This window comes from Phoenix dactylifera, chromosome 1 (assembly GCF_051530095.1).
Source record: "Phoenix dactylifera cultivar Ajwa chromosome 1, Ajwa_hap1_PhDact_Kaust_v1.1, whole genome shotgun sequence".
NCBI lineage: Eukaryota > Viridiplantae > Streptophyta > Magnoliopsida > Arecales > Arecaceae > Phoenix > Phoenix dactylifera.
Window position 1 is genome coordinate 74,080,773 of NC_143190.1, and position 23,020 is coordinate 74,103,792.

Below are 23,020 nucleotides of genomic sequence, written 5' to 3' on the forward strand. Positions count from 1 at the left end.
TTATGACATAGGTCGCTGATCATGCTAATCATGATTCTAAACTTTGTAATCCCATTAACAATGCATTTAGAATCATCTTTTTATCACATAAAAATCAGTATGCAAAAAATCAGCACCCCTGAAAAATCTGCATGCAGAATTTTTCAGCATGCATGATCATTCAATTTTCAGATCTAATATGCCTTTAGATATTTAATTCTTACCTTAATCTACGAAGCCTGGCTCTGATACCACTGTTGGGAACCCGCCCATGCCGCTGATATTTCAAAAATTTTTCAGATGGCAGCGGAATCGGCATGCACGGGTTCGACGTTCATCGCATGAACGTTGTTTCGAGACCTTTCGTAATTAGGTAAGAATTAAAACTTTTAAAACTATTAGGAAGATCAAATCCTCACCTTGCGCGGGTAGATGATCACCGCAAATCTGAATTCGTGGTTTTGGAAGAGGGTTCGCTTGAAGCCGTTCAAACGTCCGGCCTCTACGGGTATCCACACGAAGCAGGATCCGATCCAAGCTCTCTATCTCACCGGGGTGCTAGCTCCCTTGCAAAGATAGCTTTGATGGCTGATGTCCTCTCTTTCAATCAACTCTTGATTGCACTAGAGAGGAGGAAGAAGAAGGATCTTGAAGAAGAAGAAGAAGATCAAATCCCTTCGCAGCCTTTTTCTCTTCACACGCGCTGAAGCCAAGGAAGAAGACCAAGAGGAGGGAGACGCCTCCTCTTCTTTTCCTTTGCTGATGGCGGCTGAACCAAGGGTGGAGAGGGAGAGGGTGGCCACGGCTTGGAGGAAGAGGGCTCTTCTACCTTGGGGCCGGCCCTAGTCCTCCTTTTATAAGGAGTGGAGCTCCTAACAATTAGGAGCTCCAAGACAATCTTCCAAAGAGGGAAGGGGGGCGCCGGCCCCTCTCTTCATGCCGCACACAAGGAGAGGAGGAGGGGCGTGATCCCTCCTTCTTGTGTTGCCCTAATCCTCTTCCAAAGAGGATTGGGTGCCTCTCTTATGGTTAAGTCCTAATCTAATTAGGATTGACCATATTGGGTTCAATCTACGCTAGTCCTAATCCAATTAGGACTTGAATGAACCATGACTCAATTGAACTCTTCAATCCTAATCCAATTAGGAGTCATGTTGATTCATTAGATTAATTTAGACTTAAGGAATCCTAATCCAATTAGGATTTGTTTAATTTTAGTCCTAATCCAATTAGGACTCCATTTGAATCCGAAGTCCTAATCCAATTAGGATTTCTAGGAATCCTACTCCAAGTAGGAATCCAATTCAAAATTCCTAATCTCATTAGGATTGTAGGAATCCTATTCCAAATAGGAATCCCAGTCCTACTCCAACTAGGATTCCTAGTCCTAATCCAATTAGGACTCTAGGAATCCTACCCGAAGTAGGATTTGTGTTTAAGTCCAATTAATTAATTCCCTTTGTTCCTTCTTCAACTTCTTATCAATCAAATTGATTTCTTGTGATTCCTAATCACGATTTCAACCATCGGATCGGTCAATACTTCTAGTGTGTGTGACCCCATAGGTTCTATTCTGACTGGTAGTGAGATATATTGCGATCTCTATCACTATATCATTGAAAACTCCTTTCAATGGGTTGGAACGATTCCAACTCAACTCATTAGGGTTTATCGATCATCAAGATAATCCCTATGAGTCCCACCATCCACCAGTGACACCTAGCAGCATGTAGTGGCTACCCAGCAGAATGGAATGATGAACCTCTAGGTGCAGTTAACATGTGATACAGTCCTACTATCGTGGATCCCTACAGGACGGAGGTCATGGACAATTCGTCAAACCCCATCGTCTGTCATATGTCAAGATTTATTCGACTTGAGTTCGATAGTGGAAAACTCTTTTTCACTTTATATTACTGCCCTGGCCAAGGTCTTAGAACTCAGTCTAACAAATCACATAGGATCACTCCTTTTCTATCAAGGTTGATAGATTCTTTATAGGTGCATACCCTACTCCTACAGTAAACCTACTGCAGCCAATCTACACTGCATGGACTCATATGGCTAGAGACCATGTATGTGTGCAGTCAAACTACAATAACCTCACTGTGAGTAGCCGAAGCACCGCAGGTCAAAGGACCAGTCACACTACTGCAACATCAAGCAAGTCACTGACGAGTGGATAGACATCCAAGTGACTTCTTGTCTTGGTCACGCTCAGTACCCTTGTTCTCTAACAAGCACCTGCACTATCACTTCAGTGTCCCTACACTGTGGACTCAAGTCTCGTCCATCCAGAAGGAAAGTGATCTGTGCACTGATCGGATCGATCACCGTCCTCGTGATGATCCATTGATCAGGAGCATTTAGAAATTAATCACCAATGATACATGGCTCAAATTCTCAACTCTTGAGAATATGTATCATTATCTTATTAATTCCTTGGACGATTCATAGACACATAAATAATATGAATGAAAAGATGCCTTTTATTTATTCAATAATAAACAGTCAAGTACAAAATTATGTCCCTAGAATCAACAATGTGTCAGCCAAATTGGCTTCTAGGGCATACATCTAACAGTCGGCTCGGTATTGCTTGAACTGTGCGGTTCGGCTTGCTTCAGCAGACCTTGTTTCAAAGTGTTGGCATTTGCTATTGCAGCCGTGCTCTCCCATGCTTTGACTGCCAGTTGCATGTTGATATGCAAAATGTTATAAAGAGATTGTGTAAACTGACCATCAATTGAAACATCTAATTGATTCTTAGAGATCTTCTTGTTATCTTTTAGTGAATTGGTTGGGTTCGACACAATCTTCTACTAAAAAAAAAGAGAAAGAAATCTTCTTGTTATTTCTTCTCAAAATCCTTTCCAAATTCCACTTGGATTCTTCTCTTTCCATCTAGTTAATTGCCTATTATCTTCTTGAAGTCATTCTCTAGTACGAGTGATGCATCTCTCTTATAGTCATTCTCTGCCTTTTCATGCAGATGTAAGCTTCTTATAGTATTGCATCTTTTTCTTTGTTAATTTTGCCACACTCTGTTATTTGCTGTCTTGTGGATGAATTTTGGATCATTATCTCCCTTCTTAAGCATATAACTCCTATCTTCAAAAGATCTCCTTGGGTATTTTATGCGTGTGTGCGTTCCTTCCTCATCAATCTCATTGGCCTGCTTACTCCCTTAGAGTTTTCCTTGTTATGCGTATATCCCTTAACTCAGACTTGTGTCCTCTTCTATATTTAGTTCTAAATGACTGAATTTCCTTAGAAACTGTATACCAACGCAACCAGCAATGTTGCATGATGACCATTCCTCTGCAATCATCTCAATATGCACCTAGAGAGGTCTGCTCTGCATCCTTTTACTCAGATAGAAGATTTGAGCCCCAGATTGTATCATCATTGTCAGAAAGGGAGGATAAAAGTCAGTACCAAAATTCCTGAACAGCCATTTGGAAACCTATACATCCTTGTTGACCTGAGTTATCTCTTTTATTCACCCAGAGGGTTGTCAAGACACTAGTCGGTAAGATAATTTCATCTATGACGTCAAAAATTTTCTCATATCAGGAAACAAGTAGTTCAAATGTGCGTTGAGGAAATGCTTTGGTTTGGATCAAGGTCTGCCGAACCACCCGGTTCAGGCAATACTGAGCCAACATGGTGCGAAATTGGGTCGGTTCGCCATTTCAATTTGGTTCCGGCTCATAGCGCAAAGGGACTAGCCGAAACCGGTCCTTTTCGTGCTAGAACCGACTGGTTTGATGCCGACTTGGTGCGAATTGGTCTGTTCGCACCGAGTCAACTCGGTTTCGAATCGGATTGACCGTGGGCACTGTGGTATTATTGCCGCCACTGTGGCATTATTGTCCCAGTGCGGCACTGTGGCAATAATGCCACAGTCCACCTGATGCCTTTAAAAGGCACTGAAGGCGTTGAGAAGGCCCGAGAAGTCTCTCCCAACAGAGTTTGATACAGGCTCCACCGCCTCTTATTTTCAAAAAATCGACAAACAACACCAATTAGGCTATTAGAAGAAAGGCCAATGCTAAATAAGGTGTGCTTTCTCTTTCCTATTTTCTCCTTTTTTGGGGGATTTGAAAAAATAGCTCAAAAATTGCAAAATAAGAGATCATGCTAAAATTTTCGATTTAGGCTTGACGAGCTAGGGTCTTCACGACTGGTCAGCTTCGTAGCCAGCGAGGCTAGGGTCGATGCAGGACAACGGGCTGAGCGTGATATTGCACGCATTCCTGCAGCTGATCAGTCACAACCACAGGGGAGCCAGTCGCAACATAATTTCTTGTTTAAGACATTCTTTCATAGATGATCGAGAGATGCTTAAATGAGGCCACTATACTATCCGGTCGATTCGGTCAGGAGAGCGACATAGCCAGGCAAGAGGGGCACGAAAGGTAAGAAGGCAGCTGCCCAACATATCCAAAAAGAAAAACAAAAGGTACCTGCAACCCCGATAAAGAGTGTCGAGGAGACTTGGAGCAGCAGCGATGACAGTTCTGGTGGTCATAGATATGCTGGCTATAGAGGGAGTGGAGAACAGAAGACCGCTATTTATAAGACACAATTGCAGGGCGGTTTTCAATACACCGGTAAGTTTCAGTTTATGCGTGCCATACAAAATAAGGACCACGGAGCACGATCTGATAGAGCCCGCGAGAATATGATTACATATAGAAGACGGGCTCCTTGAGGTCATTCAGGACACGATGTAGCTGCAGATGACCTCGCATGTGGAATAGGATTCATAGACATATTAGATTCCGAGTCGTATACTAGATCCTATTATCCGCAGCCACAGACAACCTATGACCTATACGGATACGAATATGGATCTGGGGCGTCTGAGGTATCTTCTGGTGGCTACTATCCTATGCAGCTCGGAGCATTTCACGGGTCGGATTCTGCTGTCCGCATATTCAGATGGGCTCCTCCATAACTGTATTATCAACCAGAGGACACATCTTAGAATTAGAGTTTCAACGAGAGATCCCAGAGTGTTTATAGTCCGATGCATGTTCCTTATAGGATGAACGTACAAGACTCCAATGCTGCTTGGTTAGAGAGGTAGGTTGATATGCCTCCTGACTATGCTTATGATCCGGATATCTATGAGAGCCATCGCCACTCGATCCAATTTTAGATATCGGTATGTATGCTGTACTTTAAATATATATAAGTGATTGTATTATTTTATATTTTTCATGTCACTACTTGAATTGAGGATATTTTATATTGTTTCTTGTAGCATGCAACATCTCACTAATCATTTTATGATTTGTATAATTCTAAAATAATAAAATGCATCATTAGGTTAAACCGGAATCATAAAAACATCAGAAAATGTCAAAAAAAAAAAATCAAATTACACTTAAAATCATTAAAAAACTTCAAAAAGAGTGATTACTAATTAAATATTCTTGAAAAGTAAAAAAGAATGGGTGTGCCGGTATAGAACTTGCACACTCTAGCCATACCGTTTCCGGTTTCGTACCGAACCATACCGATCATTGGTATGGGTCCTGATACCAGTTCGGCGGTCCTTGGTTTGGATAATAACCACTTCTATCCTAACCAACTTTGATATGGGTCATAGAGCAGACAAAGAAAAAAATCAGTGACTACCAGGGGGAGCTTCTATATTTTCCTATTCTAACATCACTCTTAGTTTGACCACAAAGTCAGATCGCCAGTTTCACAAAAACAATCACTATGTGATGGTTGTGGGGTTTCCTAATGCAATGATTGTTATGCTAGTTCTTATCTATTCATCATAACAGGCATTATGAAATTTTTATTGATTTGTAATTTATTAAATTTTTTATAGTAATTATTTTTAATTGCATATGTTATATTCTTAGTGGCTTTGAATGTATATTTGGAGGAACTATAGGGACCATTATAAACATAGAATGTAAAAGGACAACCTAGTACATAAGGCTTTCACTATTGCGGGGTCTGGGGTGGGTCAGATATACACAACTTTACCTCTTACATATGGAGAGGCTGTTTTTATGTTTCAAACCCATAATACCCAGGTCATAATGGAGTAACCTTACCGTTGCACCAAAGTTTCCCTCATAAATAGAACATCTGCCTCTTAATCTAAATTTAGTTTTTTAATAAAAATATAGGTGTTAATGGCAGGCTATTGTATTGTTTACAACCATCATTTGCTATGGCTGGTTATGATATCGCAAATTTCTTAGTTGAGGGACCTGAAAATAGTGTGGGACTGGGGCTATGTGGTAGGCTTTTGCTAATGTTCTACTGACCTACTGATTTAATACAAATGTGGTTGTCTTTGATCAAAGGTGAGGTCCTTTGCTGAAATATCACTTGAATCTTGTTGATGCAACTGTTGAGTGCAATGAGAGAATGCGGCTGTCAGTCTGAACTGAAATTTCCATTCTAGGTACAACCAATGTCAAGCTAGTACCTAAGTAAATATAAACCATAAACAAACTGATATTGAATATGATTGTTTGAGTTTAATTCACAAGTTAGTATAAATAAATGCAACAATTGATCAGAGATTTGAGACCACGTAAAATAGTCAAATTAGTCTAGGCTAAAACTCTGAGAGTCCTTAATGTAATTTAATTGAATGACAGCTTAAGTAGCTAAAGACTTAAGCTCCTGCTTAAGTAACTGCTAATTGTTGCAACTGCATTATAATAGAGCAAAGCACACTGCAACTTAATTCAATAACAGAACTTTGAATCCTTCCACAATTACTTAATTCGTAGAAACTGTCATTTCTTCATAGAAAGTGTCTATTTGTAACTTAAACCCATTAAAACTGAATCCACACTGTTACTTAATGCACTAACAAAAACTTCATTAAATACATTCCATTTCTATGACAACAAAGTGATTCTTAAGCAAAGCTACATCCTTCCACAGTCAATCCTTTCCGCTCACATTAGATCCAACCCATTGAAAACAAACTTAAGTTGAGCTAAATCAGCACCCAACCCCCCCCCCCCTCTCTCTCTCTGGGATTAAGGCTTAGTTGAGTTGAGCTAAATCAGTCTAGCTGGCATTTCAATCCGTTCAAAATCCACTGTTTGGTATCTTGTAACTTATTAACAAACAACTGTATCTACATATGTTTGGTGCCCTGGAGCTCCAGTCCATTCAATCACAGCAGTAAACCATGTAAAACAACTATCAACACTCCATTTGAACCTGAGATCCAACAAATTTGAATCTAAAATAACAAAACAAGATCACAAGGTCAATAAACTTTTGTAAATTGAACTATTCAATATTTGTAATCATGCATTGACTTGAACCAGACATCAACACTTCCAAAGATGACACATCTGCACTTGCGTAACAAGTCACAATACTTGTCATCACAGAATATAAACTGACATGCAAACTTACATCAATACTTACATTTACCATCAAAATCAAAGAAAGTACTTGCCCTGACACAAGACCAATCACAAGGATCAAACTTAAGATGTACTTATGTCAATATTTGATTCCCCATTAAGTCTCAGCACAAACACAAGGCCAATCACCAATATACATGGGACAAATTTTAAAACTATAAGTCTATAAGCATTAAATATTTGTTCAAAATGCATGTCTATAAATTCCATCGTCTATGCACTTGGTCTTGGTCCGCTAGGTGGCTGGTGAGAGCTGAGGGCTTGTGAGCTACCCCTGAGGACTGCACCTGATGCCCCCTGCTACAAGGGGCTCAAAGTTGTGACCTGTTCCCCCCTCATTTACTGTACTCCCTGAACAGTTGGAATGGGGAAGGCACAGGCAGAATGCTTCCAAGTCCATAATAGTTTCTTGGGCATTGGAAGAAAATTGACACTAATTAGATGTGTATCAAATTGATAAGACCAATTACATGTGTATCAAACTGATAAGACCAATTGCATGTGTATCACAAAAAGCACCAACTCTAATAGGAGAAATGGTTGTGGATCATCTAACATAACAAAAAGCACCAATCACATTCAGCTGACATATATCTAAGCAGTAATTAGGAATTGAATAAATTATCTGAGATGCACTTGTAAAAGAAGTAGAATTCTTTGATGGACTTGCTCCACCACCTGATCTAAAAGCTACCCTGACTCACCACTTGGTTTAAAAGTTCCCCTACTTCTGGATTGACATTTGAACTTGCTTCGGCAGCCTCATTTCTTTGTCCCTGTGCATTCTTTGTTATATTAAGTTATTATGGCAATTGGGTTTGAGAGTTATATTTGAAGGAAAAAATCAAAGCATTTAATAATCCAAATAAAATCACCTGAGGTGCTTGATGACTCATTTTCCTTGATCTTCCAGGTTTTCTCTTGAATTTCTCTGGCTGACTTGAACTCCTTTGTCCCGTTTTCCTTGGAATAATCTTATTTGGATGCTTGTCCTTCTTTACAGGTCTTGGAATTATGCCCCCACTCCAAGCAATTCCCACACCTGAGCAAATTACCCCTTGTCTTAACCTTTTGAGGATACTTTTCTTCATCTTCCACCCTTCACCTTTATTCTTGGGTCTTTCTAGATGTCTTCTAAGTGGTGCTGTTTGAGGTGGCTCAAAAAGTGTTTGGTTGTCAAAACTTAATTCCAGACACTTGGAGTAATATGCACTCACAAAGTCCTCATTGTCCTATCTCATGAATGTTATAGCTGGCACTGCATGGCGGCAGGAGATTCCTATCAAATCCCACTTCATGCATCCACAGATTCATTATTTTAAGTTCAACAAAAATCTGCCATTTGGATGATCTATCTCATATCTGGTACCCCCTCCCCATGAACACTACTATTCCATTGCATCCATCATCTCCTCCTCAAGCTTCTTTTGAATCTAAGGACATGTGGGTCCTTCATATTTCATCACCCCTTCTCTCCTTGCTTGAAATCTTTGTATTAGTAGCCTCCTAATTGTTTCAAGCATAGAAATTATTGGCAAAGATGTAACCGTTAAAACTTGCACATATGTTGTTCAATATCTTGTTTGACTTGGACCTCGAAGGTATGTCTGTCTCACAATTCCAGCTTGTTGTCCATCAACCGTGCAGCTGCATTCTCATCCAATTTTCTCTCTTCTTTCATCTCTACAGCAAACTCCTGAGAAATATGTGCTTTTGCAGCAGCAAAGAGAGCAATTCTGAAGTTACCGCCCTTGTAAATTGTCTTGAAGCTGGTATGCATGTGCCCAACACGAAATTTGTATAAAGTAGTTGACCAACCAGTCATGAAATAAGAAGACCTTAGTGTCAATAATGGAGCTAATAATGAGGCAAACAAATAAGATTTTGAGGGAATCAATTAACTTATACATACATGCATGCATGCATGCATACATACATAAATCACACACACATATATATATAAGACATAAAGGTCCATTCGTTCTCTTTATAGATCTAATGTTTGTCAATAGATCAGTGACAAACTGCATCTACCTATCCTTTGTCCCAGCTTCTGGCACAAAACATGCAGTTGGAAAACTATTTTCATTTTTATCCTTTCCGACCAAAGTTTGTCATCTTGGTACCGAACCCCGTACTGGTGTCACACTAGCACTATGTCGGTATGGAATCCTTTTGATGTATCGAGTGTCGATACGCCACCTGTATCGGATACTGGTACTGAACCAATATGGTATAATACGCCCCGTACTGCCTGGTTCGGGCCGGTATGGCTAACCATGTTCGCAACAACTACTAGCAATTGTCCTCCCATAGAATCTTTTAGGTGGCAACCTTCCAATAATGGGTTTGCATCCTTTTATCAAGCCCTTCTTGCGAGCATCCTAACCCACTTAAAGTCTCTTAAAAATGGGTTTTACACCAAGTCTTTGTATGTTAACCATCTTTATGGTGGAGCAAGGGTTTGTTGAGCTGATGATGTGATAGAACTCCTATAGCTTAGCATACTGTTCCCTATGTGCCCATGTATGATCTTGATTTTTTCTTATAAGCCTATGTCTTTATATGAAAACCTTATAGTCTCTCCTCACTCTATCAATGAAAGCTTGAACTTTAAGTTTGTTGTCTAATCTAAGTAGGTCTGAGCAAGCCATTTGGAACTGACATTTTGATTTCTAGATTATTTGCAACACTTGTATGTTGCCTCATTGGTCTTGATTTGAAATGTTGCCTCTCTTAGCATTGGAGAAGCATGTATCCTCCATTCACAACTCTCTTGCATATTGTTGTGACTTTGAACTTATTGTTGTGCTTATAGGTGTAGTCAAAACCTTCTTGAATACTTGGCTTCCTGAGTGCCTCCTTGAACACAACATGAGGGTCGAAGTGCATTCTAACTTGAAGCTTTGTAGGCTTCTTCAAATCTGATGTTGAATTGAGTTCTGGATACTCTTAGACACTAGGATGTTCCCCATCAGAACCTGAGGAGCTACTAAGGCTTCTAATATCACTACCATCCTCTAATTTTGGTTCCTTGGCTGCTAGTCCAGAATCTTCAGCCTCTTGTGAATAGTTGCTCTTGCATCCACTTTCCAGCAATCACTTTCAGATTCTCCTCAATAACTGTTTTATTAGTATGCTCCCTGAACGAATCATCATCATCCTCATCGGTCTCCTGAAGATCATTTAGTGCCATGCTAGCATCACTTTCATTGTCGCTACCCTCATTACTGTCTTCACCATCTTCTTTAACAAGTCTCTTCCCACAGCTACCCACCAATAACTTGAACCGCCATGGTTGTACCCTATGCATCACCTTGTCCACCAACCCCTCCATATGCAGATACCTGAACATTTACATTGACAAAACCATGACTGGGAATCTAGCAACCATCCTTTGCCATAGACCCTTCCTGTGCACCAGTCATTTTAACACCCACATCTATAACCTATGGTCAATGATTGCCGAACCAGGCCGTACCGCCTAGTTTGGGCCAAACCGAGCCGACCCGGTCTCTGACCGGGTTGGTTTACTTATGGAAACCAGGCCGGAACCACAGTAACACCGGCTAGAACCGGCCGGTACTAGATAGAACCGGACGAAACCAGACGGTTTCCTCCGGTTCGAACCAGTACCGAACCAGACCGGGTGCCGTACCGGACGGCGCCCGGTACCGGTTCGGCAATCCTTGCTTATGGTCTTTCACCCTTTCCTCCATACTTTGCAGCTTTTGCTCTTTTAGCTTGTCCCCCATCATTGACATCCACTTGTCCAACCCCATGATCATTGAGATCCCCTGCTACACTAACCGTTCATATCCTTTGCCTTAACTTGGTAAAATGACCATCATCATCCTATGTTGATGGCTGTGAGGAAGGAAGAGGTAGTGGAATATATTGGCAATCCACTGGTTCTTGTACATGGTGCTCTTTCTTGGATAGCTTGCAACGTGTCCAGCTCATTTATCATCATTCATTGGTTTCAAACCATTTTCTAGGCTCGTGTCTGGCACCAGATTAGTAGAAATTGGAACAATTCATATAACCCGGACTTTTGTCATATCTTCAATTTCATCCAGGAAATCTTCTTCAGATCACAAGTGTCATAGTGAGATATGAACCCCCCACTGTAGTGCATGGTTGGAGTGAACTGTAGTGATCCACAATGGTGTACTTCAACTGTGATCAAATCTTCATCCATTCCTGCACTATTTACAGTAAAAACTTTTGACCGTGTTCTTGCAATATTCAGACAAGAAATGAGTGCATTTTGGTCTTTTAACACCCACTGTTAATGGCATTAAGGGGTTATGCCATAGCTGTATATGAGAAAAAAGGCATCCCAGTGCATGTGGCTTCCACTATTATAAGGTCTATACGCAGCCGGACCCCAACATGCAGAGGCTGTTCTATATTTTGAACTCATAAGTTTGAGGTCATAATAGAGCAACCTTATTATTGGTCACTCTTTGCGCCACAGCTATACATTGCATCCGAAGAATAAGTTGAGGGACTCGGTTGCAAATTTTTAAACAAGATGGTGTCCATGTGAAAAACATTAAAATTTGAGGGGGTCAAATGGTATTTTTCCTTGAATAATAAGAAAAGCTTATCTCCATGGATGATTGATTTGTTTCTTAAAATAATTCCAGTATGGTTGAATACTTACTGTGACAATGATTACTTAACCTTATGAGATATTCTCCCCCCTTATAAGCTCCGATAATTGGGGTTTGACTAATTTGTGTAGAATGCTATATTTATATGACATATAATTCTACTTATATAGTTTCCTCTCATATAAGCGTTGCTCCAATTAACATTGAATCCCTTCTGCTATCATTGGTCAACCACTTTGTGGTTCTATGAACAAGATGTGTCATGATGAGTATGTTATTTTGAGTAACAGGCGGATGTGATAATGGCTTTGGCTGGATCAAATGGAGGATCATGGTCAACCACTTACTCCCCTAAGTCTAGTATCCGGCCACCAACTAGTGAAGCTAAAACACCTAGCGGAGAGAATAAAATGCGAATGAACAACTTACCATTATCTATACATGGAGATTCTGATCATGGGCTTAGCCAGGTTGCGCAGATCCCTGTTCTTAATGTTCTTTCAAGCCTTATGCCTGGTACATGTTTGCACCTTTTTGAATCACTTCAGGTTATAATATACTTTTATAATTGCAATGGCATGCTCACTTATGGCTTTCTAGGGAGTAATCAAGGTAGCATGTCTGTCAGAGATGCAAGACTGACGCCTCCAGCATCAGAACATAATGTGGAAGACAGGAGAGATGCATGATAGAGGTTATGATCCCCCTTAGATCCAGCCCTGGTGGCTTTTGGGAAATCTTATTTTTGTCCTCAGGTTCTCATCTTCTGAGGTTAAAGGCACTTGTTAATTGAGTTTTGACTAATTGACTTGACAAGAGGCTAATTAGAATTAATTTGTCTAACAATAGCAATCAATGAAATGAAAAGAAAGTCAGCATAAACATAAGGCACTAAATTAAGCATGCAGGCATAGATTTGTGTCAGAGATGATGCTCCACGAAGAGGAAGGCAGCAGGACGAAGTCACAATGCTGGCTAATTAAGTTAACAAGTGACTTGCTTGTTAGCAAATAATTTGTTAACTCAATTAGCCAACCATGTAAACTTCATAAGCACATTACTGTTTGCTGCATTCTCTCCATGCTACATCTCCTTGGACGTATACCTATGCCTCCATGCCTAGTTCAGTACCTTAAAGTTAATACTTATTTTCTTTTCATTCTGTTAATTGCTATGATTAGTCATATTAATTTTAGTTAGATCACAGCACATCATTCTTGAAGAAGTACCCCTCGATATGCAGAGAGAGGTTTGAATTTGTGCTTCCATCTGGAAATAGACTTAATGAGAAATTTCAGTGCTCCTAGTTCCGCCTGTTGCTTAAATTGTCTGAACAGGTGGTCGTGCAATTCATAGTTTCAAAAGTGATAGTGCTTATATGGAGTTAGATAAAAAAAGTTCAAAGAGTCCTATACCATCGGCCATTTTTACAGATTGCTTAGCAAGTTTCTGACTAAATCTTTTTCCACTAAATAAGTTAGAACAGTGTACTAGAAGCTTTTAAGATGTGCATTGTTGCCATGGTGATTAACCTACTTTCAGTGTCCTATGCTACCCATCCTGGTATCTTGTATTTTCCCAACAGACTATAATGAATTGTGGTTTTGCTCACCTGCGGAGCAAGCTGAGGTTGTAGTGTTGTGAAAAGACAACCGGCCTTTGTTCCATCAACATGGAATCCACTTAATTGACCCAATCATGCCATTATTTATGTTGACGGGCGGTCGTCTGGCATGGTAATTCTTCACACTTTCCATCCAAATCCACTTGGTTCTCTGCTCTGATTTTCCAACATGTGGCTGAACTGCAAGCAGCCAAACATTCTCAAAACACTTTGCCCCATTCTATGCACTGCCTGTCCTACTGTGTTCCCATCTAAATGCTGTGCTTCCTAAATTTTCTCCATCCACTTTGCATTCTTGAACTCTGCCACACATATCCTATCCTTATGCCTGGTCTTATTGGCCAATATTTTAGCAGCATTGTCAGCTTCACAAATTATTTTTCAAAAAAGTTGCACCCAATATATATATATATTTTATATATCATTCAGAATCTTTATGCTCTGGATTTTCCTTCCAAATTTTGAGTTAAAAATTGCTCCCTTTCTGATGCCTTGTTTTCCGGTGCCACACAGGTATCGTTTTAACATGCATAAAAAATCTGCCTCTTCGATGTATCTAGTTTTAGGGGTATTGCTGCGAAAGCAGGGTAAGTGGGGGGTATATGCAAATAGTGATTTTCAAATGATACATGTGCAATAGACCTTACATGCATGCGTGCATATATATATACATATATACAAGAATCTCTATTTCCAATAGCATTTTTGGAAAAATTAATGAGATATAGAGGGTTGAGAACTTTTCAACTATTGCTTTTCTTTGTAATCACTTATTATTTGTCGAATAAAATCAATGTCAGGATGGCCTCTACGGATTCCTTAAATATCAGTTCGAATCAATATACCGCATGCAAGTGGTTAAAATAAAATACTTGTAACCATCTTGATGTGGGTGGAGCTATGTTAAGAACACTGATTCAGAGCATTATGGTACAACGCCTCAAAATTTAGGACCACACTGGTAAGATTTCGCAGGGAAATGATTTTTTATTTGTTATGAGTGAGGTGAAACCATGGTACCCAATGATGATTTAATTTCGCAGTCACCATCAGGGTGAAGATTTCTTGAATCAATTGCTTGACGTGGAAACTGGTGATGCGTAGGTAGATTAAAGTCCTTGCATGTACCATTGAACATGCATGCATAGTGTCAGACATCTGAGAACCTTATCGATATGAGCTTTTTCTGAACATCCACTCGAACATTTAATCAGGATTCTCAGAGAGTTTGATTTGAGATTGCATCCCCCCCCCCCCCCCCCCCCCCCCCCCCCCCCCCCCCCGGCGCCCGGCGCAAGGGTCCAAAGGCAAGCAAGGCAGCATGATAACCCAGCACTGCACGATCCACCCGTGCTGTCGACACCTGCTTCCGTGCGGCCAAGCAATTCTTGCCTGCATCCAGGCCTGCATGGAAGCAGATGAAGTAGACTATGTCACACCTCCTTATCCTCAGCTTGCAATCAGTCCTTTTAAAGTTGCTCAGAATACACAGAGTCTGTCGCAAGATGCTTCATCTATGTGCTCATTGTAGATGAAGACAATGCATGCAGAGCATGCTCTCTCGTGCTGCCCGAACCTAACAAGTCATGTGGCCTGCTGGCACCTGGTGTTGACCTTTCGCAAATTATTGGGCATGGTCTTTTTTGGAAGTTGTCGATCGATGTTCTGCATCGTTTTGATGCTGTAGAATTCTTAAGATTTATCTAACATCATTTGTAACTTCAGAGGATCTCTCTTTCTTGCAGGGCGTCTTGGAATGGGAATGCTTGTAGTTGGGCTCACCCGGGGGACATGTCGATCCGCTTTTCCATCTTTCGGTCCACTTGGAAAGACGCTAACAGATGGATAAACTTGCAAGGACAAGCTCTAAAACAAACGGAGTGTAGTGATGAACAGGGGAAGAAGCCTAAGAAACGATGTAGAAGATCTACCTACCGACGCCTGAGTAAATGATGGACGGGATCATTAGATGGAGCCCAATCAGTTTTCTGACGGACGTGCTGCTGATCGTGGAGCGTATTTGCGCAGAAATTGTTCAGAAAAGGAATCCAAAGGCAAGTATGACGAGATCTCAAAAGGCTTGGTTAAGCATGGTGAAAATTATTTACTGTAAGGATGGCATGAGGAATCCAATGGCAAGTGTGCTGAGATCTGAACGGATTTGATATGTACGGCGTAGACGACCACAAGGATGGCATTCTGTGTCATGATATTTTGCAGAAAATTTAATAACTATACTATCAGCAAATCCCATCTTGCGAATCATGGTTGATTTCTACCTTTTGTAGGAATCAAGGGTTTCGAACTTAGTCCCATATCGATTGAATAACAAAAAGGTCTGTGCCTTAAATGGAGGGCTCGATTACCCTTCCCTCAAGAGGTGCCTTTTAAAGGACAAAACTATGAGAGGAGTAAGCTGCCCATGACACGCGTTGCGCGAAACATACGCACTTCCCCAAAGCGGACAATATTTTTTGTGAGAACGCAGTCTTTTTTTCTGTTCTAGTTCGGTGAGGACTAAGGTCTGAGGTCAGCACTACCTTTTATCATTTTATCCTCTCCGCGACTTGAACGAGCCTGACGAGCGCCGATCATATCTCGAAAACCAATCCATCCGTGGTGCCCATTGAAGAATTATGCAGTCACAATGACCTAGTTGCCAAATGGAGGAGCACAAACCTTGTGCATGCGCGAGCTTATTATATGCGCAAGACTAGTAGCTAATGTCGCCGCTTCTTTCTTTCCGCACGCTGACGATTTCATCTATCTGTTCCCCACTTTGTTTCCAGTGACATGATGCTAGATTTCCGATTATCCGATGGGAGGGAGCATGAGGATAACTTGGTGGAGACGGAGTGGATTCGAAACGGAATGATCGAGCTCGCCACCTTTCACAGGGTTAACGAGAGAGAGAGAGAGAGAGAGAGAGAAGCAAAAAGGACGAGAAGGACGTGTCCTCTTCCAATCAGGGTAGGTGACAAAATTTCGCATCTTTTTTGCATGGGCTCCAATCAAGGCCGCCTTCTTGCTTTGGAGCCCGAGCACCAAGGATCCTAGAGAAGTTTCACCATTTCCAAAGAGGCCAGGTTGGTCATTTGACCATAGTGGAAAGAGTTTAAGTGGGTTGGTATCTTGGAAGGTGGTGAGGAGTGAGGACTGAGGAGGAGGGGGGATGAGAGAGCCACTTATCCAAAAAGTCTCATGACAATATGACATGGATGTTTTTCTGCTTGAGGACAAAACAAAAGCACATGGTTGGGGGGGTTGTATCTCGCCCTCTCTCCCCATTGGAGATAGTTGAGGACAAGGAGGTTCTTTCATTTTTCACCCCTCCTTCGTCCCTCCGCTTTTCCTTCTCTCCCACTTCTTAATTTCCTTGTCCACTATCCCCACCACTCCCAGCCACTCAAGGACATCACTTCCTCCAGCACCTGCCCCGAGCCCTTTTGGCACCATCTCTCTCTCTCTCTCTCTCTGCCATTCATTTTCCTTCAACTGCAAATTCATTACGAGCATTATTATTTATTCTTTGATATTTAAATCACATTTTGAGTTATTTCTAGTGTCTCTTGCAGAGCTCGCATTTCTTTCAATATTTAAGTCAAAATTTACTGTATAGAATAGAAGTTCATCTGCATAGATGTAATGAGAACTTTTTGATGAATTTTTGGTGAGCAAATACATCAACAACAAAGTGAAAGGAATTTTGTCAAATTCGGATCAGTTGTGCTGCATGTCCAGGATCAAAGAATATGAGGTTTCATGTTTCTTTCAATCCCAGGATGCTGGCTTGTTGTAATTTTGACGCAAGCAGCATGAATCTTAAACATATCGGTGAGCATTCATCTCGAGGAAAAGTAAAAGGTTTTTGTGGCCATCAAAAACTCAAATGCCGGCATGCCACAGATAATAACCTGCTTGCTTCTGCTGTTATATGCAAAATTGACAGTAAAAATTGTTACATCCGCCGACTAATTAAGAAGTTTCTGCAGCTACGAACGTAAGGGATTTTATCATCCTCTAACGGATGCATGGCGACCACCTGTGGTGGGGCCAAGTATTTTAATTCGATTGTGAAAGTGTGCATGGTGTATTAGCTGACGTTTCTATCAAAAATTTGCTTTCCATGGAAGTAGTTTAGAAAAGATAAGCAATCGGTATATGAATGGCGATTGGTTCTTGGGAGTACTAACGATGTAAAAGTTCACTTTTGGGGAGTAAAGGTGATGGGGAGATCCATGCATGCACACCATAATTATCCTATCCACCAATCAAAGGCAGAACCTATTGTTATTAATTTAGAGGGGTACGACCACAATGATATGTTGGACGTGGTTTTAAGCAGTTTTCAGAAGTATTTTTTTTTTTTTGAAAAATCATCACAGAAGTTTCCTAATCCATTTTCTATGTCATTATTTGTTACAAGAACAAGTTCTATTGCTACTAGCAACATTAAAGTTCCATATAACTACTCTTAGATGGGGACAAAGAGGTTCAAAGAGAAACCATTACTAAGTAATTAGCACCATGCAAATGCTGCGTTTATAATGTTTGCCACACGAGCTCAAATGAAGCATGTAAAGACAGTAAGGCTATTTGTTCTTCGATATATGACAGAGTCTAATAATTGCGGTGATGGAAAGTCAGATACGCGTGCAATAGATTTCAGTCATCCTACTGCTTTATGGGCCTCATTTGTGATTTGAGGTCAGACCGAGCCACCCTAGAAGTAGGCGATTTTCGTAACACCTATAGTTGGTAGGTGAAATATATGCTAGCTAGCTGCATGAGACAAAAGGCATGCAGGATAATAATTTGGTTCGAAATGCATGCTTTCACCTCTCAAGAGCGTCTGGATGCAATGGTATATATCGTTGATTCTAAAGAAGAGAGGGCCATCTCTCAGCTAGCCTCTCAAGAGCATATTAGCTGTCTAAAATATATGAAACCCATGCATTCACGTACGTCCATTCTAAAACATGGTCGTGCTTCCAATTAGCTTTCCCAATATTAATTACGTGGCTGGCTCTGGTCATGAGCATGGGAACTCGATCGAGTAACAGATGGCTAAGGATGCGATTCAGGCGGCCAGAATTTAAGCCTGTTCGGGCGACGGTGGTTATGATAGCCATGAGAAGCAGTCCATGGTTTGCTCAAAAGGCAAGGGATGCATCCATTCGCGGACAAACCAACGTCCATCCCCATGAGGTATTTTGGGCTTCCGGACGCCAACTCACTCCCCAATTCCTTTTGTTACGGACGTGTGCCAATGGGGCAGGAAATGATTGGATTCATGCGAGGGAGAAATAAAAAATGCCAGCAAAACAAAAAGCCGAAAACGTTATTAAAGAGGGAGGGAAAGAAAAAGATAGGGGGAAAAGAAGAAGGATAATTAATTCCCCACTTTCCAAAAGACCGTGCTATAACAAAAAGTTTCCTTTGACCGGTCTTAAAATCTTCTATCCAATATCTTTACCAAGTTTAATTTCCGGTCCTTGAGCCTCTTTTATTTCTTTTAAAAAGGCCAAAAATGCCCATATCCTCCTCATCTCCCATTCCTAGAAAGAGAAAAAAAAGGCGTCGCCACCGACCACGGCCCGCCCCCGCCCGAGCTCCCTCCTGCGGCCGCCACCGGCCCCGGTTCGCCTCCTCTCGAGCCTCCTCCTGCGGCCCCGCCCCCTCCTGAGCCCTCTCCCGCGGCCGCACCGCTAGGATTGCCCCCGCCCCTGCCCCCTCACGAGCCCTTTCCTGCGGCCGTTGCTGGCCGCAGCTTGCACTCCTCTCGTGTCCGTCACGGCCCAGCCCCTTTTTGGAGCCGCCGGCCTCGCCGGATGAGAGGTGTTCTTCGCTGGCCAGCCGCCGGCGGCCCCGCCCCCTCCCGCGGCCCCCTCTTGCGGCCGCCACAACCCGGCCCCCTTCCGGCGCCGCCAGCTCGCGTGAGGAGAAGAAAGAAGAAGAAAGGAAGAAGAGAAGAAAAAAAGAAAAAGAAAAGAAAAAAAAAGGAAGAAAAGGAAAGAAAAAAGAAGAAAAGAAAAGAAAAAAGAAAAAAAGAAAAAAAGAAAAAAAAGAAAAGAAAAATAAAGAAATAAATTAATGCATCAATATATATATATATATATATGAATGAACGAATAAATAAATAAATAAATAATATATTTTAATGAAATAAAATAATTATAAATAAATAAAGCTGCTGGGGCTGGACCCCCTTCCGCGGCCGCCACGGCCTGGCCCCCTTCTAGCACCACCGGCCTCACGGGAGCAGAAAGTAGAAAAAAAAGAAAAAAAAGAAAAAAAAAGAAAGAAAAGGAAAGAAAAAGAAGAAAATAAAAAAAAGAAAATAAAAGAAAAATAAATAAATAAATAAATAAATCCATAATAAATAAATACATATATATATGTGACTGAACGAATAAATAAATAAATAAATAAATATATATATATATAATATATTGTAATAAAATAATAAATAAATAAATAAAGTGGCCGCGGCTGGGCTTCCTCCCCCTGCCACTATGGCACGGCCCCCTTTTGGCGTCGCCGGCCTCACGAGAGAAGAAAATAGAAAAAAGAGAGGAAAAAATAAAAGAAAAAGAAAGAAAAAAAATTTAAGTATGTGTAGAGAAGATTTAATTATGTGCAGAAAATACTTAACTGTATAATGCACATAGTTAAGTATTCCCTATATACAATTAAGTCTTCTCTGCACACATTTAACTGTGTGATGCAGAGAATACTTAACTGTGTGCAGAGAAGGAAAGGAAAAGAAAAAGAAGAGAAGGAAAGGAAAAGAAAAAAAAAAGGAACGAAAAAGAAGAAAAGGAAAAAAAAGAAAAAAAAGAAGAAAAAGGAAAGAAAAAGAAAAAGAAAGGAAAAGAAGAGAAGGAAAGAAAAAGAAGAAAAGGAAAAAAAAGAAGAAAAGAAAAGAAAAAAAGAAGAAGAAAAAGAAAAGAAAAAGAATACTTAACTGTGTGATGCATAGAATAGTTAATTGTGTACAGAGAAAATTTAAGTGTGTATGTAGAGAAAACTTAATTGTGTACAGAGAATATTTAACTTAATTGTGTGATGTATAGAACACTTAACTGTGTGCAAAGAAAATTTAAGTATGTGTAGAGAAGATTTAATTGTATATAGAGAACACCTTGAACACCTAACTGTGTGATGCACACAGTTAAATGTTCTCTGTATATAATTAAATTTTCTCTGCACACACTTAATTGTGTGATGCAGAGAACACTTAACTGTGTGCAAAGAAAATTTAAGTGTGTGCAGATAAGATTTAATTGTGTATATAGAACACCTAACTATGTGATGCATACAGTTAAATATTCTCTGTACATAATTAAGTCTTCCATGCACGCACTTAACTGTATGATACAGAAAACACTCAACTGTGTGCAGAGAAAATTTAATTGTGTACAGAATACTTAACTGTGTGATGCACACAGTTAAGTGCTATCTGTGCGCAGTTAAGTATTCTCTGGACACAATTAAGTCTGTATGCAGGGAAGACTTAATTGTGTGCAGAGAATACTTAACTGTCTTCTTTTTCTTCTTCTTATTTTCTTTTTTTTTTCCTTCTCTTCTTTTTTTTTTCTTTTTCTTCCTTTTTCTTTTTTTTTTATTTCCTTTTTCTTCTTTTTCTTTCCTTTTTCTTCTTTTTTTTTTCTTTTCTTCCTTCTCTTCCTTTTCTTTCCTTCTCTTATTTTTCTTTCCTTTTTCTTCTTTTTTTTTTCTTTTCTTCTTTTCTTTTCTTTTTCTTCTTTTTTTTTTTTGTCTTTTCTTCCACTGTATCTATCAATATTAAGAAAAGAAAAGAAAAAAGAAGAAAAGGAAAGAAAAAGAATAAAAAGAAAAGAAAAGGAAGAGAAGGAAAGAAAAAGAAGAGAAAAAAAGAAAAAGAAAGAAAAGAAAAAAAGAAAAATAATGAGTGAGTGGCAGTTAGGTTAGTAAGCTTGGTATACAGGTAATATAGCATGGTTAGCTTAACTGTGTGCAGAGAAACCATACTTGTGTGCAGGAAATAGTAAACTATGTGCACAGAACAGAAAACTGTGTTTTGGGGTTAATTAAGTATGTGTCATCGTTAGTTAAGTATGTTTCAAGTTTAATCGACTATGTGCCATGCTAAGGTAAGACTTGGCTCACAAGAACAACCTATATTAAGTGTCTACCACGTCATTGTAATTGATTCGAAATATTCTACAAAAATCAGATTTCTTAACTTAACTGCGTGCAGAGAAACCATACATGTATGCATAAAACGGTAAACTGTATGCACAGAACAGAAAACTGTATTTCGGGGTTAATTAAGTGTGTGCATTGGTTAATTTAATGTGTTTCAAGCTTAATCGACTATGCGCCATGCTAGGATAAGTATTGGCTCAAGAACAACCTATATTAAGTGTCTACCATGCCATTGTAACTGATTCGAAACATTCTACTAAAATCAGATAGCTTAATTTAACTGCATACACAAAAACTATATCTATGTGCAGGGAACGGTAAACTGTATGCACAGAACAGAAAACTGTGCTAGGCTGATTAAGTGTTAAAATATTGATTAATTGTGTACCAAGCTTATTTAAATGTGTGCCATACTATATTACATGTGTACCAAGCTTATTAACCTAACTGCCACTCACTCATTGTTTTTCTTTTTTTTCTTTTTTTTTTCTTTTTTCTTTCCTTTTTTTCTTTTTCTTCTTTTTCCTTTCCTTCTCTTCTTTTTCTTTCCTTTTTCTTCTCCTTTTTTTTCTTTTCTTTTTTTCTTTTTCTTTCCTTTTTCTTCTTTTTCTTTCCTTTTCTTCCTTTTTCTTCTTTTTTTTTTCTTTTTTTTTTCTTTTTCTTTCCTTTTTTCTTCTTTTTTTTCCTTCTCTTCTTTTTCTTTCCTTTTTCTTCTCCTTTTTTTCTTTTCTTTTTCTTTCCTTTTTTTTCTTTTTCTTTCATTTTCTTCCGTTTTCTTCTTTTTCTTTCCTTTTCTTCCTTTTTCTTTCCTTTTTCTTCTTTTTCTTTCTTTTTTCTTCTTTTTTTTTCTTTTTCTTCTTTTTCTTTCCTTCTCTTCTTTTTCTTTCCTTTTTCTTTTTTTCTCTTTTTCTTTCCTTCTCTTCTTTTTCTTTCCTTTTTTTTCATTTTCTTCCATTTTCTTTCCTTTTTCTTCCTTTTCTTTTCTTTTTATTCTTTTCTTTCCTTTTTCTTCTCCTTTTTTCTTTTTCTTTCCTTTTTCTTCTTTTTCTTTCCTTTTCTTCCTTTTTCTTTCCTTTTTCTTCCATTTTTTTCTTTTTCTTTCCTTTTTTTCTGTTTCTTTCCTTTTTTTTCTTTCCTTTTTTCTGCCTTTTTCTTTCCTTTTTCTTCTTTTTCTTTCCTTT

At 39.6% G+C, this 23,020-nt stretch overlaps 1 protein-coding gene across 3 annotated transcripts in view; it reads left to right on the forward strand.

Annotated features, from left to right (window-relative positions):
• TIFY8 (TIFY domain protein 8) overlaps positions 1–15,897 on the forward strand; it is a 30,194-nt gene extending 14,297 nt beyond the window's left edge. Inside the window, exons 5-7 of one of the 3 annotated variants that reach the window (XR_005508379.3) lie at positions 12,316–12,541; positions 12,626–12,780; positions 15,395–15,897. Coding sequence is in view for 2 of the 3 variants with exons in the window: in XM_039119052.3 (XP_038974980.2) it covers positions 12,316–12,541; positions 12,626–12,714 (315 nt within the window). In the remaining variant the exon portion in view is untranslated. Of the gene's footprint in view, positions 1–12,315; positions 12,542–12,625; positions 13,332–15,394 lie in introns of those variants that run through there. The other 2 variants (XM_039119052.3, XM_039119051.3) reach the window with 2 other exon arrangements.
• Positions 15,898–23,020: the final 7,123 nt, after the last annotated feature.